The sequence below is a fragment of the Desmodus rotundus genome, chromosome 9, assembly GCF_022682495.2.
Source record: "Desmodus rotundus isolate HL8 chromosome 9, HLdesRot8A.1, whole genome shotgun sequence".
NCBI lineage: Eukaryota > Metazoa > Chordata > Mammalia > Chiroptera > Phyllostomidae > Desmodus > Desmodus rotundus.
In genome coordinates this window covers 86,723,755-86,742,853 of record NC_071395.1, presented here as the reverse complement: position 1 = coordinate 86,742,853, position 19,099 = coordinate 86,723,755, and the positions used below count along the sequence as shown (strand labels likewise).

At 39.8% G+C, this 19,099-nt stretch overlaps 1 protein-coding gene across 3 annotated transcripts in view; it reads right to left on the bottom strand.

Annotated features, from left to right (window-relative positions):
• ABCA9 (ATP binding cassette subfamily A member 9) overlaps positions 1-19,099 on the bottom strand; it is a 55,094-nt gene that overhangs the window by 20,016 nt on the left and 15,979 nt on the right. For all 3 annotated transcript variants that reach the window (XM_045182437.3, XM_045182435.3, XM_045182436.2), the window contains 15 exons: positions 18,257-18,404; positions 17,665-17,833; positions 16,951-17,012; positions 16,321-16,431; positions 15,724-15,899; positions 15,424-15,543; positions 15,074-15,212; positions 14,554-14,644; positions 12,244-12,383; positions 11,634-11,753; positions 10,382-10,580; positions 8,416-8,582; positions 7,669-7,802; positions 5,595-5,732; positions 2,255-2,362 (listed from right to left, as the gene is read on the bottom strand). In XM_045182437.3, the coding sequence (XP_045038372.2) occupies positions 2,255-2,362; positions 5,595-5,732; positions 7,669-7,802; positions 8,416-8,582; positions 10,382-10,580; positions 11,634-11,753; positions 12,244-12,383; positions 14,554-14,644; positions 15,074-15,212; positions 15,424-15,543; positions 15,724-15,899; positions 16,321-16,431; positions 16,951-17,012; positions 17,665-17,833; positions 18,257-18,404 (2,022 nt within the window). The remainder of the gene's footprint in view (positions 1-2,254; positions 2,363-5,594; positions 5,733-7,668; positions 7,803-8,415; positions 8,583-10,381; positions 10,581-11,633; positions 11,754-12,243; positions 12,384-14,553; positions 14,645-15,073; positions 15,213-15,423; positions 15,544-15,723; positions 15,900-16,320; positions 16,432-16,950; positions 17,013-17,664; positions 17,834-18,256; positions 18,405-19,099) is intronic.

Here is a 19,099-nt window from a genome sequence, read left to right as displayed (position 1 = left end):
TGTTTTTGGTATAAGTATGTCCCGAATTTATACCAGAAGAAGTATTCGTTGTTTAACTGATATCAAAGTTTAACTTGGTGTTTGTAATTTTATTTGCTTAATCTGGCAACCATTGCAGGAATAGGTCCTAGGTTTTAGTCAAAAGGAAAAGAAATAAAAGGTAACCCAATAGTTATACAGATGAGTAACAATGGAATAAGTAGAATTTAGAGAAAAATATTCCTGCTGTGATGATGTTTATTCTTAGAGAGGAGGAGGCAACAAACAAATGAGAAAAGACTCAGATAGCAACAAGCAGGATGCATAGATTTTTAAAAAATGAGCCCCTGAGGCACAGAAGGGGAACCTATTTTAGACTGGGTAAGCAGAAGGGGAATCTCTGTTTAAATGGTATTTGTGCTGAGATCTGCATGACAAGAAGCAGCCAGCTGTGCAAAGAACATGGGGGAGAACATTGCGGGCTGGGAGGAAATGGCCAATACAGAGGCACAGAGATGGGAAGGCTATTGACGTGTCTGAGAACAGAAAGAGCGGTGGGGAGGGTGGAGGAGGAGACTGCAGGGAGGAAAAGGTTGAGACACTGGAGACAGACCAAGCAGGATTCTGTCGGACAAAGCAAGGCATTAGGATTTCATTCTAGATGAAAGAAAATTATTCAATTTAATTTAACTAAAATTAAATTCTAGCAAAAAGAAGTTGCTGGAAGTCATTAGGCAAGGTAATGAGGTGATCTGATTACGTATTTTTGAAAGCTTGTGCTGGCTGTACATATGGCATGAATTGCAAATAAGGAGACCAATAGCTACTGCAGAAGTTTAGGCAAGGAATGATGATGATGGAGCCAAGGATGAAGATAGCAGAGATGGAGACAAGTGGACAAATTTGATGCATTCAAGGTAGAGCTTAAAGAAATTGTTGAGGGATTGGGCAAGAGAGGTAAAAGGAAGAAAGAAAGAAAACTTGGAATTTTTGTGCTAAAGTAAAAGTGACTGTAGCTGGTAGCACCATTCACTGAGATGGAGAAGTTGGGAGAAGAGCAGATGTAGCTAGGAAAATCATAGGTTTTCTCTTCTTCCTGTTTTAACCGTCCACTAGGCATCGCTGGATTCATGTGTATATCGTGTAGACTGTTGTATATGTGGAAGTTCAGGAATTCTGGAAATAGCTGAAAGGGGCCCTAGGACTAAACCCTGGACATTTGGACATCATCCAGTGGCATGTATGGAAAACTTACTGCATGCCAAATAGTGTTCTAAGTAATTCACAGTTATTGCTTCCACTTTCAGATGTTCATACAGCTCGATGGTGGAAAAGTCAGGTTTGAACCAGGCAGATTGACTCCAGAAAAAAATGAAGAAGAGAGAGTAATGAGCAGAAGCAAGAAAATGGTGAATGTATGATCTCCTAAAAGTGAAAGAAGAATAGTATTTTGTGTTTTTCCTGGGAGAAACATAGCAAAGGGCCTTTCTGTCACATAGAAGTCTCATGGAGAGGTAGAAGAACTCTGTTATGGGCTTCTTGAATTTTTATAAAAGCATCCCAAATATGAAGCTTCAAAGACATCGTCTTTTTCAACAGCAAGTCAAAGAGCTGTGGTGAGTTGGTGAGGTCTGTTTAACTCAATAACTTTCCCACCACCCAGGAAGTAGAAAGCGTTGCTGAGAGAGGGGAGGTCCGCGGGAAGTGTCTAGAAATAAAGTAATATACAAGATAAAACTGCCATTTCCTGTTAGATGGTGATCTCCCTAAGCTGTTCATTCAGAGGTCTCATTTGTTTAAGAGAAATTTGTTTGTTTCTTTTGTTTAAGAAAAATAGTATTATCTTTTTTTTTAATTTATATTTGCCAAGTTTTAAAAAAATTCTCACTGGAGGATTTTTATCATTGCTTATAGAAAGAGAGGAAGGGAGAGAGAGAAACATCGATGTGAGAGAGAAGCACCGATTGGTTGCCTCCCACATACACCCAGACCAGGTATCGCATGAGCCCCGACTGGGGATCAAACCCGCAACCTAGATAATATGCCCTGATTGGGAATCGAACCCACAACCTTTGGGTTATGGGAGGACACCCCAATCATCTGAGCTACCCTAGCCAGGGCATATTTGCCAACCTTTTATGATAATGCTTGATTGTTCATTGTTTTAGGCACATAAATTAGGTCTACCACCATCTACATATAAATCTAGTGTCAGAAGATGGGGAAAGGTTCTCTGGGTAGTAAGGACATGTAAAGCCTTGTTAACTCTTCTTACTTTATAGTCACCGATGCTGCTCATGGCAATGTAGGGGGTAAAACAGGTCGCCACAGGTAACCAGAAGAAGGAATTACTTAGGGAACCATATTCCTGGGTCGAGTAGTCCTGAAATCATGCAGAACATATGAGTTGATAACAATTGGGTATACAGTTCATTTACACTTTCTTAACTAAACCACTCAAATAAGTGAATCCATCTGACCACCCAAAATACTCATACTTCCCAAGGTTCTATTTGCAACTTCTTTCCCACATTCATTTTCAATAATGAGTTGCAACAAATTGGAGACTTTGAACATACATCCTGATTTACTTATGAAGAAGCAAACTCCACCAGGTTGCATGGACTGGCTAAGGTCCCGCAGTTAATAACAAGCAAAGCACAAAACTTCTGCTCTCTGACTTTATGATGACACCATTCAGGCTGATGTTTTCACAGGCAATAGAGTTTGTGGACTATCAATGCTACTCTCAGAAATTGCTGCCAAAGCAGTTCATTTCAAGACTGTTGAAGAATCGTTCCTCTGGCTCAACAAAATGCATAAGTAGCAAATTCAAATGCCTTTGGGTACCTGGTAGATGATACATGAATGAGTAGGGATATGTTAGGACATAAAAATGAAGGGGCTTGGAGAAAAATAATCAGCACACAATCCGCATAAGGACATTGAATTTAAAAAACTTCAAAATCCTGTTCAGGTGAAAGAGGGCCTTGGGTTTTGCTAGAAGCTTTCATTTGCTCCATGATCAGTTGCGTACTATACTGCGAGCAAGCATCTGTATCATGAGGTCTGCTATTAGAGTTTCGAGATCTCTTTACTTGTCTCTTCTCTTAGCCCCTCTTGAAACTTAGTGTCCCTCTGAGCTCTTACAGCCTATAAACTGCCTGAGGAAAGATACGTGTGTGGAAACGAGTTCCTGGCAGGGGAACAAAAGGCACCAAGGACTACATCACCTACTTGATATCTTTACTTCCGGTCATCCTTACTGATTTTCCAGATTTGAAAGATGTCTAGGGATGCCAGATGCACAATTAGTGTCAACAGCCAGCCCCGTTTCTCACAACTTGGTTTATAAACAACGTATAACATCCATGTTAGATTACACCCACCCACAGTTCTGTGGTGCTCGGCCTGGAGGGATTCACAGGGAGACCTTTGGTCAGGTGACCACATGCATGAGTGGTGGCTGGAGAACACTTCAGGACACTCTGATAGATGGTTAAAGGCTTTGAGTGGGGTCAGAAGCTACAGCAAGCTCTGTGCTTTAGGATCAAGGAGGATGTGCTTGCAGAATTGTGGGAGGACACCGGGAGCTGGGTGGGGACACCAACAGGGGTAATTTAAAGAGAATTTCTATACACATGAATGTAAAGTCAGCTGGGCTGGTGGGTAGCAAATATTTTGTAGATAATACAACTGTTTAAAGGAAAGAACTCAGGTCAGGTCACTTGCGCATTCTAGGAAGCTCTCTCTTGTTGGTGATCCCAATAATTGACAGGTCTCTTCAAATACAGCAGCTAACGAAACACACCAGTACCTCTACATACTGCAGGTTTCCTCAGCTTAATAATAACAATACTCAAAGTCTTGTTAGGACACGTAAATAGAATAATACATGTAAACCACATGGTAAATATTCTAAATATTTGAGGTTAACTTGGGGCCTCCCATAAGTAGGGGATAGTTGTTTCTGACCTGGAGACTTGAGAAGTTAGGAGGGCTGCTGAGTGCAGCTTGAGAGGACAGAGGTCTTAGGTGCTTAGAAAGAAGATGGGGCAACCCCCATGGCACCCCAGATCTCTATAGCTTCCAAACAGTGTGCAAGGGGCACTCAACAGTTCTTAGCACTCTTTGTGAAGAAGCACAGAGGTGAAAGCAAGGGCAAAAGTGGTTCAACTGCCTGGATGAGGGCACATCAAATAATGAAAGCTGAAGAAAGCTTGATGGTATGGGCTTCTCTGCAGGGATTCTGCATGGAATGGGTCTTCACCTACAGAAGGGGCTGGGGTCAAAGCGAAACGCTACCCAAACCAATCACACAGGGCACCCAGGCTCTGGCGACCACCTAAGGAGGAGGTATTAATAGCGGATGAAGCTAGAGAAAGCAGGGATGTCTCCACAGCACCACTTCTTTCCGTCTTGATCTCTCGATCCCCCTTTCTGTTCCCAGCCCCATAGCGTGTTACTCAGACAGGAGAAGAAAGGGTAGATGTTCCAGAGCAAAGTCGTGCTCTCCTTTCTACTCCAAGATGTTAAAGTATAAAGAAGAATGAAAGAACAAAGCACACCACCACCACCCACCCCAGCCCATGTCCCTTAGGCCACAAACTGACCCTGCAGGGTTTGGATTGCACAGGAAATTGAAGCTTTGGACAGCACTGGAATGGGTCTTCATAACAAAAGGCACCAGGAAGCTATAGGATAGGCCCAAGGTGTCATTAAAGAGGGTAAAAGGAAATTCAGCACAGTGAGATGAAAGAGATGACTTGAAGGCATAGATTTGTACCCTCCTCCCCACCCACCATGGAGATTTTAGGATCTGAGCAGGCCTGGCAAATTCTATTTTAAACAAGAACTGCTTTGAGTTCTAATTTAGCCAGTTCTCTGATCTCCTCAAAGCTGAATGTTCCTTATTGATTTTTTTTTTTGAGAGAGAAAGAGAGACATTGATTTATTATTCCACCTGTTTATGCATTTCTTGGTTGATTCTTGTATGTGCCCTGACTGGGGATGGAGCCCATGACCTTGGCATATTGGGATGACGCTCCAACCAACTGAGCTACCCAGCCAGGGCCTGAATGTTCTTTAATGGAAACAATGCATTCCCAAGAAGAGTAATATTAATAGCAATAATGATAATAAATACATTTTATCAAGTGCTTATCATTTTCTACATTTATGTGTGTTATTGTTCATGTTTACAGTAACTTTTTATCTGTATTTTGTTTTGTGGATTAGTGAGCCAAGGAGTACAGAAGTTAAGTTGTTAAGGAGGCCACACGGTCTGGCCTTGATGACTCCGGCTGTTTCAAGCAGGTCCCACTACTTAGGGCCCCAGAGAGTAACGGATCTAAGACCGAGAGTCATGTCTTTTTCCCGATTAACTGTGTTTTCTGCTATTCCATTGACCCTAAGTCATCCAACTACATCTATAATGTTATATATTTATTGCTAAATATTGTGTGTGTATATATTTATAGTAACGTATATGTGTATAAAACATAAACTTATTCAAGAATAAATTAATAAAAATTAAAATGATGCTATTTCAGCATTTCCAATTTTTTCTTTGAAAATTCACTTGTTACAGTTCAGGGACATAAAATTATACTTACTTCCAAATATGTGCTTCTTTCTGTCTGAATGCGTTCTGAAGAATTAAAAACTGCAAGTAGCCCATTGCTAATGATATCCATAAGGACAGGAAAGCAATTCAGCCTTTTGGTATTGCACGCTATTGAAAATCTGTGATCCTGAAATAAAACAAATATGCAGCCTAAGTCCTCAGAAAGTCAATATAAAACTTAATGAAAGAATATGATAGAAAATCACTCAAATTATTGATGATCAAGAAGGCTAAAGCACTGAATTAATTAATGCCATCATCACTAATATGTCATTAAATCCTACTATATTGCAAGAAATCCAGTAATTTGGTCTTTGCTCACCATAGCATCAGCCACGTGGCTATTTATGCCTAAACTCTCACAAAACAGAATACCTCACATGATTCTGGGCAGCAACGCTATGAAACTCTGTAGCGCAGCCTCACGTTACCATGGCAGTAGGCTCGGTTTCAAAGCGTCATACATCCATTTTATAATGAAACAATGCGTGCATGCCGGGAAGGCAGGAGGCAGGCAGCTGTTGTACAGAAAGCACCGGTTTTCAAAAACACCGGACTTACAATTGCAACGCTGCATGGAAAACCTCTTTTTAAAATTCCATTTTAAAATCATTTCACGGTACACGTAAGTCAAGTCATCACGCTGCACATCTTAAACTTCCGCAGCGCGGAACGTCAGTCATATCTCAAAACTCGGGGAAACGTACTAACAACTGACACTTTATAGATACGTAAACTATGTGTATTAAGTATATATTAAAACATGATTATTTTTATCCCAAGTAAAAAGAATATGAGTAAATTATTATCTGTATTGGCCAAATTGTGGGCAAGGTTTGAGCATGCATTTTCACAATCACAAATACATCAAGAGCATTGTGTCTAACCTATATACTTAAAGCAACGTTGATTGATAGTAAGGGTGTCACTTTAAAACTATTTTTCTGAATATACTGGAAACTTACCTGATGAAGACACAGCAAGGAATACTTTGATTAAAGGTAATTTCTGACTTTATTTTTGGCACGGAAATTATTTCTGAAAATTAACTAAAAAGCTGCAAATGGTCAAGCTTTGTGCTGCTGTGTACATTTAACACTATCTTCTCATCTTTTTCCATCTGGCTACTATCGGGGTCTCTATTCAAGCGCCTACAGGGCCTAGGCAGGTATGTCATGTGGAGCGTACAGCCAGCAGCAAACTGAAAAGTAAGCTCTGAATACAAACGGGGCAGCTGTTCCTATGTTCCAGCTGCAGACGGCCAGAACGGCCGCGTGAAGGAATTTTTAAAGAGAAGCCGGAAATTTAAGTTTTTATGTGAAATATACCCATCTTAAATGTTTCCAAATAAGGCAGCTCTTCTCAAACTTTAGTGAGCGCACTGCTCCTCTGCAGATCTTATTAAAGTGCGGATTCTAACCCAGGTCTCAAGCGGGGCCTGGGATTCTGCATTTCCAACACACTCCCAGGTGATCCAAGATATTGATTCATGAACCACATTTCAAGCTGCATGAAACGAAGGCATTTCTGTTAACATCAGGGAACTGGGCATAACTGTTTATCTAAAGATCTGACCCGTTTGTGTAAAGTGTAAAAGGAAGGACTTGAGCTTTTATTTCCCTCTCCCTAAAACCACACAAAATTCTCTAGTAAAAAGAAATAGCTAGTATTTCTTTTTGGTAACTGGAGCTGAAGTTCACAATAGGCATTAATGAGATTTATGTTTGGAGAATTCATCAAAATACCATTTGAGTTGATATTCATTTGGGAGTGAAATTTAAATTAATGATTAAGATGGAATACGACTGTTAATAAGATTTAAATTCATTACTAATGATAGCAGTGCACACAAGGTAATAAAGAACAAAATCGAAGAGTATTTATTATATATTATTACATGCAGGCTGTAGGCAAATAATTGTAGTCCAGCTTTCCCTCTAAAAGTGAGACCTATCCCTCCTGCTTTTGTCAAATTGGCCTTTTCCATTGGTCGACATGCATTGTTCAGATTCCATGTTCATACGCCCTCTTGGGCGAGATGCGGCGATCAGAACCCTACACACCTTGTCCACACCGGACACAGTGATCGCACCGTTGTACGATGGCTCGTTGGGCCCATATCTCGTTCCAAAGGCATCCACTTCCAAAGCGATGTTCTGTTGCCTCAGTGAGTGTATAAAGTCTTCAATGCTTGACCCTACCAAGAAGGTAAAGATCAAAAGAAGCAAACATGTAGTAAAACAACAGTCAAGTAATATTGAAAAAAGTGAAATAATGTCATTCGAAGCATGTCATCATAAGGACTGTCTAAGGATCTCCATGAAAAGGCAGAACTGACGGTGTGGGACTAAAATCCATTCTAATGTTACTTCACCTAGAGGCCAGGCATTTTCCTTATAATGTTTATTAATTAAAAATACTATTTTAAATTAATATCATAGTCCCAGAAGATATTAACATTCTATTTTCTCAGAAATTTGAAAGATATTTTCTTTCCAGAGCCCACGAATGCATAGTACTTAAAAAATGTTATGAAAAGACCACAGCAGAGATCAGTGAATGGCTTGCCTGCCTGAATCCCCTGTGCATTGCCTGGGCAGTAACCTTTAGTGTTTAACAAAACTTGCAAAATGTGTTTCTAAAACAAACTCTCCAACCTTGTCTTTTTCATTTTTAAATTAATTTTTCTGCTTGGTCCCCCAGGGGCTTTCTAAAACATGCAGAATTTATTTTTCCTTCACGGCTTGTGTTGTCTGGGGAATCTCTCAACGAAAACAGCATTTCAAAGTTTCCTTTAGCTCCACCTTTACCTGTTTTGTTGATGATCAGTAAGCGCGTCAGAGGGGTTTGAGGTGGTTGTCCAGGTGAGAGGAAGTACATGTTAGGAGACAGTCCCCAGGAATAACTCTTCTGATAAAGCTCATAGATTACATAGGCCAAAAGCTGAGGGCAAAAGCTAATGCCCAAAAGCAATAATCTGCGTGAAGGAAAACATCAGAGAATTATATTCATGTAGAGCAACTATTGTAGGTTTTAACATTTGGGCAGATAATGGATGTTATCATAGAAATAAATTATAAACACTAACCAAATATGTGAATCATGCTTTTCCTCCCCTTTTCTTCTTTCTAAAATAAGGTAGTTCTTATGAAGCTATCCTTGGTATTTCTCTCTCTCCAAATGCCTCCCTGTACCCTCTTTGAACATTTTATTCAAGCTTATGAAATCTGCTGATTATGACTCCTAAATCTCTCTCTCTCTAGAGCCCACTTCTTTGCTTTGGCTCAGTCTTGCACTTCTTCTTTTTGGGGGACCACTGCAAGCTGGCATACCACCAACATCCAGACTTACTACATTCTGAAACTTTCCCCTCTCCTAGCCCCGATTTCTGTAAATTACAACATGTCCTCATCCACGTGGGCTCCAAAGCTCAATTATTTTATACTCATCTCTCCCTCATACATCCTTTTTCAAAATGATTACAAGTTTCAATTTATAATATCATCATTGCTACTTGCCTCTCCTTCTATCTTCTACTCTTCAAGTTTGGGCATCAATTATCTCTTTCCGACCTCTTTCAATATTGTCCTAAATGGCTCTTTTCCTTGTATCTAGTGTCTACTATTCCTGAACCACTTGCCCTGCTGCCCTATTACATTTCTTGGCATTCTGTTCTAATTATATCAGTCACTTGCTCAAACAAACAAACAAAAAAACAAAACAAAAAACCGTCAAGAGTTCCTTATTAGTCATGAAGTCCAAACTCTCTAACTCTATGTAATATAGTGTCAAAATTATTTCTACCTTTTGCACACTCCGTGCTGCAATTAGCTCAAATTCATACCAGTTCTCCACACTCCTGGTGCACCTCCATGCTCAGAACTGCTCTCTGAATTTCCACCCTCCTTTCTCTCCTTAGCTAAGTGTTCTCTTTCTCTACACCAAATTCACGTAAAGTTCTCTTTCTGATGCCCCTATTCAGACATAATGTCTCTCACACTGAATGCGATAGTTGACAGTAATGTCTGATTTCATGCTATGCTTTTTTAGTGTACTTCTAATCACCCTCAAGAGCCGAATCTCACGCCTGACTTTTTGTGGTCAGCTTTAAAGCCATTTACCACAGTGCTCTGCAGACGTGCTCACACATACTGTTGAATGAATGAGTGTTCTGGGTGGAGAGCAAGGAGATGTACTCAGTGAAGAGCCTGAAGCTGTAGAGAACTGTGCACGTTCCATATTGTGACGTGAAGCTTTGGCCAGGATCAGCCTGGCACAGAGGCAAATCTCTGGGGTAGAACCTCAGTAGTAATTTTCATGCTCTGATAAACAACTTCAGCCTTTAGATAAGAGCAGATTTTGTGTGACATTAAAAGAAAAGCCCCATACTTTATTTGTTTCAAGGACATACCCACCTAAGCAATTAAAAATTGGCTTCTAGCCCTGGCTCGAAGGGCTAGAAGTGGCTCAGTGGATTGAGTGCCGGCCTGTGAGGCAAAGAGTCACTGGTTCGATTCCCAGTCAGGGCACATGCCTGGGTTGCAGGCCACGTCCCCAGTAGGGGGTGCATGAGAGGCAACCACACATTGATGTTTCTCTCCCTCTTTTTTTTCCCCTCCCTTCCCCTCTAAAAAGAAATAAAATAAAATTGGCTTCCATGTGAAATGGACTGTATACAGTTGCTGAAATTTATTTTATCTGAAGTTATTATTTTTTCTCTCTTGAATTTATTTTGAACATGCTGACTAAACATCCCTGAGACACGCAGGTACTCACATGGTCATCAGAGTTTTCCTTTCCTTCTTTAACTTCAGGAAGCGGACCTTCGCCATGGCACAGGTCTGCTGCCTCCAGAGAGCCATGCCGCTGGCTGCTCCTTTTGTCTCATTGAAGGAAGACAAAACTTGTTCCAGCTCAACAAGACTTCCTGTGTCTTTTGCCTTACCGCTGTGTAACTGTCCCCAAGTTCCAGTGTCTATAAAATGTAAAATCAGTAATTTATAAAGTGCCATTTTGGATGTGCATTATTTTGATTTTCCTATGATCATCTTTTCACCACATGGTGTCAGAGTAGAGTCTTGGACAAAGACAAGGAATCTAGTTCATGGTTTTTCCTTGAGCAACTACTAAAGAAATGGGAATGAAGCAAAAAGAATGATATGCTACAAGAAGAAAAAAATGACACAATAAAAGAAAATTTTGCATTTTCTGAAAAAAAAGTTCTGTGTCCATGCTTTAAGGACTTAATTCATTCTAAGGAAATCAATGCAAAGAAGCCTACAGTTAGCCAAGAAGAAAAACCTGTTCATTGCAAGAAATAAACTCTCTTAGTATTTCTGATGTGGAAGGGTTAATACATAAGACAAAAGTCACGTCTTTTGGAGGAAGAGCCTAGAGACACTGATCAGCTCTAGACTTTCAGAAAGCTATATGAACATGAAAAGGTACGTGTAACCACTAAGAAAAGATACCAAGTGTACAACTTCAAAAAGGATTTTAAAAACCCACTTGATCTATCAGGAAAAAAAACAGGAATTGAAAAAGTACAGATTGGACATAAGATGACAGTAAACCAGAAACAAGTAACTGTTTTAGTCATTACAGAGCAAAGGCAGAACACTTTTCGAGGTGTGACAGTTAGGCTGTCAGAAAATCTTTCAACAACAGCAATGGAACCCTGAGACCACTGGAATGGTATCCTTAAAATACTACAAGACAATGAGCTCTCAACCTACAACTCTCACTTTCTCTTCTCTAGCTCTTACACACAAGGAATGTTATGTCGTGTAGCTGTTGTCTGCTCCGTGAGGATCCAGTCTTAAGCGCTGTGGGATTCCTCATGCTTAGTAAAGTGCAGGGTACAAAACAGGAAATTTAAGATAGGAGGCCAGCATTTCTATCTGCTTGACATTTTCCCAAGACCAAGCTAAGTCATTACATTCCAAAAGCTTATAATTTCATCACTTAAAGTATATTTTCAAGATAAAATATTCCATAGAAATATAAAATTCAAATCTTTTTTTTTTACCTGATTCATCAATAGCTGATTTTCCTTCTAACTTCAAGAACACCTCATTCAAAGTTGTCATGGAAACACCATAATTCTCAATGCCTTGGTTAGAATATCTATCAAGATCCCTGTAAAGGTCTAAAAAAAAGACACAAAAATGCATCAAAAGAATATAATATGTAATGAGATTGATAATAACTATATTTTAAAAAAATACTTGTGATAGACCAAATGAATTTATCAGTTATACAGACATTCCCTTAGTTATAAAATAATGTATACAGTGTGTTTGTTTCCATGTCTTCTTGAGTATAAAATTTCAAACATTTATTTTGCATTCTTAGAAAACTACGTGTGTGAGGGATTTGGAAATAAACTGTTATATTTTATTTAATTTGTATTTAAATAGCTAATTATTAGATTATAGAGAGTGTTATGGATGAACTGAATGTGTCAACCCAAAATTTGTATGTTGAAACCCCTATTACATAAGAAATATTTTCTAGAAAGTAGAGATTTATACTTTCCTGGTAGGAATAATTGTTTGGCAATACAGTAACCAATGCAGAAGAACTAATGTTATTATAACATCAGTGTAAATCATTCTGTGGTCTCTACATTCCGTTACCTGGAAATTTGTTTGTCCTTTCCAAAGGCAAAATATATACAAGCTTTTCCTCACTTTGGGCTGTTAATTTGGCATCGGGGATGTGCTGTTTAACGAGTGATGTTACAGCGTCTGGATCACACATTTCATTCAAATGCAAACTAACATTGAAAAAGAGTAAATTAAAGTTATTTTTCTTGAACACCATCTCTTCAAACAATTGCAGTATGTGCTTGTTCTCTCACTGATATTTATGAGACAAAACACGTATAAACTAATGGAAGAAGCAAAACATGAAATACTAATATAGTCCAAGCTGTATAATCTATACCACACGGCAGGGGCCCTGGTGTCAGGGACCTTAGAGATGGGGAAGGTGACTCAGGGTGGCTATCTGGAGAAAGAGATCTTAGCTGGGGTGAGGTGGAGGGGAAGGCCCAATTTTGTTTCCATCTGTTCAATAACTCAACTTTGAATTCTCCCCTTACAGTGAAGCATGAGTTCTGCAAAAACTAGCACTTGAACCTGGGAAAGATAAAAACAGAGGTAATTTCGTATAGTCATTAAGAATAGGGTTTTATTGTTCTACTGATCCATGTTCCAGAACGCGTTTAATGTCTCCGAGCATCGGTTTTCTCACCTGTGAGGTTAAACAATACTGACCTCTCAAAGAATTTCAAAATACAGAGTATGTATGAGACAGCACAGGGCCTCCTCACACTAAGTAAACCCTCAATATATATCAGCTGATGCTATCAACTTTTCTCGGTCCAAAATTTATTCAAGTCAAAGCTGGTCTGCCTTTTTATGAGAACATATAAAGTTCTTTGTGAAACATATGAAATCATTGGACCTTAGAAACCTCATTATTAGTCACATGCATTGCAATTGACTGAGGCTATAGGATGCTGAGCATATCACAATTGACTTTGATGATGTGAACTTAAAAAAATCAATTTTAGAAAAAGTTGTTCTGCCTTTACAAGGCCCTGTGCTACGCACTCTCCAGGATACCGAATGAGAAGAATACAGAACCTTTGCTAAAAGAGCTTGTAACACGACATAATGTAAGTATAATATAAACCAGTCTACTATAAAATAAGTGAGGGAGAAGAAAGTTGAGTTAAATCAATGAAGCACTTTGCACATTGTCAGTTAATCATGTGTTCAATATTTTTATGTCTTAAATGTAGAGCAAGTATTATTACTGCTGTTCCATAAATGAAGTTACTGGGATTCAAGCAAGTTAATTAAGTTGCCTAAGGCGACAATTTAAATCAATGCTTTCAGAGTTCCAGATGAGAGGAGGCTTCTCAAGGAGAAAACAGTCAGAAGAGACCATCAAGAATGAATAAGATGTAACCATGGTTTGATGGGCCGGAGGAGGACATGTTAAATGTGCCCTGTCTCAAGCAGAGGCAAGACACTACAGTATGGAACACAGTAGAGAACAGTGAGTGGTTCCTTTTAGCTGGAACGTACGGATTCAATCAGGCTGTACCAAGCAATCCGGATGGAATGGCAGATTTGATCAGGTTAAACACCTGGAGTAAGTAATGGGGGTGGGGGGTTCATTTAACCACTGAAGATAAAATGATTGAATTATTTTGAAGAAATATTAATATTTGGGGGAAGTATAGAGAATGAGTCATATTCCACTTGCAATCTTGGTCCAAAGATTCTATCACTTATAAATCCTGTGAGATTGGCCAGATTATTAAAATGATCTGACATGTCAAAGGAGAATAACAATACCATCCTAAAGTCATCTGGAAGATTAAACATGATTATATGAATATTCCACATGTCAATACCTTAGCAAGTACCTAAAACATAGCCAATACTTAATAAGTGATAGACGTTACTTAATACTGATAATAACTATGATCTGGAAGAGAAGGAGACAGAAAAATGTGAAGGAGAAAATGAATTCAGGGGGAACCAAGAAGAGACTATTGAAAGAGACTATTGAAAAATACACCACAATAAGCATCCCAAATATGATCATGGAAAGAACTGGAACATGAATACATCTCTTTGTAGCAAACAAGGTGTTGTGAAAATATCTTCCAAAATTTTATTTAATTGTAGCTTAATCATCCTTGTTGTCTTAAAGTCTGCAACTCAACACGGCCTTCATCCCAGCTAAGAAAGAGAGCGGTTGTGGCGTAGTTCTGACACAGATCTCTTAAATGAACACACCAGTTGTGTAGCCTACTGTAACATACTAACATTTTGTTTTTGCTTTTTGTGACAACATACTAATATTGACATCACCTGTCCTCGACATTTCTGACATGTTCTAATATGTCTCCCGCAAGAAGCTTATACCTTAAATGGTAGCCAATGCCCCACTTCTTCTTCAGGAAGAGAGAAGAGCCTGCACACTTCAGCTTCCCATTAGATATAAACACCTTTCGATCTGAGTAGATAAAACAAAACAAATATGAAAGAACAAATCCACTAGTAACTAACATATTTTAGGAGCATGACCCACTAGAACAGATGCATTCGCATTCTGATGCACTTCCTCTGTCATCCAGTAACTAAAATGATTTGTTAGTTTATTGCCTAGTATATTCAGGAAAATGTTATCATACATTGAAAGGATCTGTTTCAAGTCAGCTGACATTCACACTGAATGAAGCATAATACATCTTTGAGAGTAGCTATATATTTTACAACCAGTGCAACAGGATCAGAGAACTTCCATGGCAAAGAGTACTCGGGGATGTAGGCACTCAAAGGGGCGATTCTCCTGTCTCGGCGTTTGTGTTGGAACATAGCTGTACGTATTCCACACATGCCCCCAGTCTCTCACTAAGATGCATGAAAGAAAACCAGGAATGACCGGCCAGGATGTCAGCCTCATCCATGAACTGGGTGCTGAAGAGAATGACTCTGTCTGATCTCCTCTCTTTAAGAAGGTTCCACACACGGTGCCTTGAAAGAGGGTCCGACCCTGCCGTTGGCTCATCCAGCAGTAGAATCTGCAGCAGTAGAACACAAAAAGTCATTTCCCCTTTCAGGCATCCTTTTAAAAGACAACGTACTCATGGAAGTTTTTGGAGAAATAGCTTAGCGCTTAATTTTTCCTGGTGACTGCTCTCTTGCTTTTATTGTTTACAAATTAAGTCTGACCGAACACAATAGTTTCACAGTCTTCAATCTGATTCCACCAGTAATTTTAGTTCCATTTACCTGAGGATCTCCTAAAATGGCAATCCCAAAAGTTAATTTCCTTTTTTGTCCACCGCTTAAATTTTGGGCAAGAATGTCTTGAATATTTTCCATCTCCAAGTCCCGTAAAACACGTTGGACCTAACCAAATAAAGGATATTTGGTGTTTATTTTGAAAACACTCTCATTTTGCTATTCATTCCAAAGGGCCTTTTTGCCCTGTAGACAACGAACTGGGTAGAAATAACACAAATGCAGTTAGAATTTCCTAGGTAGATAATTTCATCTTCATGGCTGTGTGACATCTAACGTGTACTCTACCTCTTGTTCCACTTCCTGTGGCTGAACCCCTTTTATTTTTGCAAAGAGCCTGAGATTTTCCTTCACGGTCAGGAAGCCGAAGTGCACATTGGTTTGTGGACAAACTCCAGTGAGCTTGCGGACAGTCTCCAAGGCAGCCGTCTCCGAAAGCAAGTGATTATAGATGGTGACTGAGCCTAAATGTTACAGGCAGAGAGTTAGCATCAGGGTAGTGTTCTATGCTTTTAAGTGAAAAAACAATGTGTGTCAATCATTAGAGTCCTTTAAAAGATACTGTACCTGCCTCTAAGGAACACACAGTGGACTAATGAAAAATTTAATGCTCATAATACCTCTGGTTCAGTTGGGAATGCCAACTAAAGCATAGAGCTACTTCTTAGGAAATGTTTAAACCACTAAGATTTTCCTAAATGAAGAGAACGTGAATCTATAAAAGAATACCTTGAAGAAACTTCTAAAACTTTTAAATAACTGTGTGTGACTGGTAGTTAAGGAAACTGCTAACTATGGAAAGTAACTAACAAACATAGTTAACTAATGAAGTGCACAGTTAACTTCTTTGCCCGGGTTCCTGTCATTGGACAGTTGCCTTCCCACCTGATGTCGGCACCGACAGTCCACTGAGCATGTTCAGCAGGGTTGTTTTCCCAGCTCCGCTGTGACCGAGGAGGGCAGTGATCTGGCCTTCGTATACGTCAAGTACCAGACCTGGTATTATGTCCAAAAGATTACAGTCAGAGCCTATATAGTAACGTGGCGTTCTCTGAAGTTTGTATGAGCTCTTAGAACATGGGTGTATTTGGCTAGCGACATTCAACATAAAATCCATCCCCAAATTCTGTCCTTTAAAATTGTATCTGCTATGATAAATAATTTATAGGTGTAATAGTACCATAATATATTACTATATGATTAACCATTTGGGGGAACAAAGCAGTTTTGTCATTAAAGGTAGGTTGACTACAATAAAGATAGCTTTAGGATTAGAGAATGTGATGAGCTGAAAATAAACTATCATACATCTCTCAGACCCGTAGGATATCGGGGGTGCATCCAACTTTCTAAAATTGTGATACGGTTTTTCATTTACGTGGAAGGACACACAATGTGTTCTAACAAAGGAGTGTCATGAGAGCTGCAATAGCTGGTCTTTGTCTACCCAGACAGCATCACCGTGAGACAGAGTCTCGAAACCAGCCGGCCAGGTTAACAATGATATTTTATTACCTTTCAGTGCTTCTACTTTTTCATGCTTTCCTTTGTTATATTCCCTTTTAAGATTTTTTATTCTGAAAAAAAAGATAAAAATGTTTTGAGGAGATTGTGGCGGTGGACAGAGGGCTGACAAATCAAGTCCCTGAGGCTGTGAGGATACCTGGGGACCCTCTCCCCTCACACAGGCCCAGGAGACCTGCAGAAGCAGTGAGGGCCTCTCAGTAGAGATAGCATGAGTGCCCCTAACTTATGTCTCCTTCCCATCGCTCTGGAGGGTCTCTCTCCCTTTTCCATCTCACCTACCTCTTCTTTCTCACCGTATTAAGCAGGAAACAGAGGTGAGGGACAGAGTGAATCAGAGGGAAAAGGGGCTGAAAATAACCAGGGAGATGGAGACAGGGTCCGCCATAAAGAGAGCCAGCAGAGAAAGAGAGAAAAGTGTGAACAACAGAAAAAACAGATAATGAAGACAATGGAAATATGAATATTACTTATTCATCAATGGCTGTTGCTATACCGTAAGATAGTAATGAATGTAAATGCAGACAACGTGAGAAGACAGAATGCTATCGAGAAAGAGTGTAGCCCTTCATGAGTATAGCAGCCTGCATATCAGTGGGTACGAAACGGCACGGAAGGACCCCTCTGTCACGTCTAGGGTCGCCCGATCAATCTCCAGTGTCTGATCAGTTTTTCATTTACACCTCCGCGTCATGGATGTGTTACCTGATGGCTTCTTTCCCGTGGAATTCTGGAGACATCAGTTCAAAAGAGTCATTAGATGAAGGATCAGAATCTATTTCATTTTCAAGGGCCATGTGGTCAGCCCTTTGGTGTTGGAACCAGAAGGAGGATTTCAGGAAAAACCAGGGAGAGCGCTGGTGTCCGTTTCCAGCTGCATGAACAGGAGGCGATTAAACATTGGCTCCGCCACCACTTTTCCCCCCAGCACTAACAGTCTTCATCGGGCCCTGATACCAGCACTGACAATATAACTACCCTGAATCGCTAGCAGGTGTCTCTTTTAATAAAGAAACCATCTAAAGTGTTATGCTAGAACAAATCTTAGAGAGTAACTCTACAAACAAAGCACAGAATACCCTTAGGTCTATTTTAAATTTTTTTTAAAAGCTTGCTAATTTATATTTCATACACCGTGCACATTATTTAACCCAATATACCCCAAATCCTATCATTTCAGTATGTAATCAATATAAACATTATTAATGACATAATTTTTATCCTTGTACTAAGTGTAGACAGCGAAAGAAATGCAATGAATGAAATTGCATTGAGTCATAATCACGAATCTACTTACTGGGCAAAACTTTGTCAAAATATAACATCAACACCAAATAGAGAAAAGTATCGAGAACCAACATGAAAAAAGTAGCTATGATCAGGTTGGGGTTGTCTGAAGAGTCCAAATGGGTGTTCGCATTCACATCATAGTCCAGGTGTATAAGCTGGGAAAAGATATATACATTGAATATTAAAAGGATAAACAGAGCATCGGGGATTATTATTGTCTTGTTACAGACACTGGGCTCAAAATGACAAGTAAAGCATAGTTCCTGTCTTTACAGAGCTCGAAGCGATTGGATGGTATAACAATGAAACCATCTAACTCGGAAGCAGTTTGGGAAGTTAATGGAAGTAGGAATAGAAGGTTCAGAGACCCCCAGGCAGCAGCAGGCAGGTCCTCTGGGCAGAAGTAAAAAGTCAAGGGAGGCGACACTTGAGCGGGGACGCCTGTAGGGTTGCATCTGGCTCAGGAGGGGGGGAAAAGAAGGGCATTCCAGATGGGGGACAGGATTTGAAAGTGAAACCATGAAGGGTTGGGAGTCTTCCAGCAGTCGGACGGAAGACAGCAGGAGCATCACTTAGTGCAGTAAGCTGCACTGAGTTTTTATGTAACCTAACCTTTCATCTAGCTTTTATAGTTACGAGGTCATGACTAGAATTAATTTTCTGAGAGAAGGTTCACTTCCATTTAAATTGGCCCATCAAAAACTCAAAACGAATTTCTATGGAATTCCTGCTTTTCAAATACTAGTGGTAACATCAAGGGTCACGTTTCCTGAGCATGAAATTAGTTGCATCTTCACGGGGACAGCCCATGGAAAGTACAAGCAGAACCCACCAGTAAGGGAGCATCAGC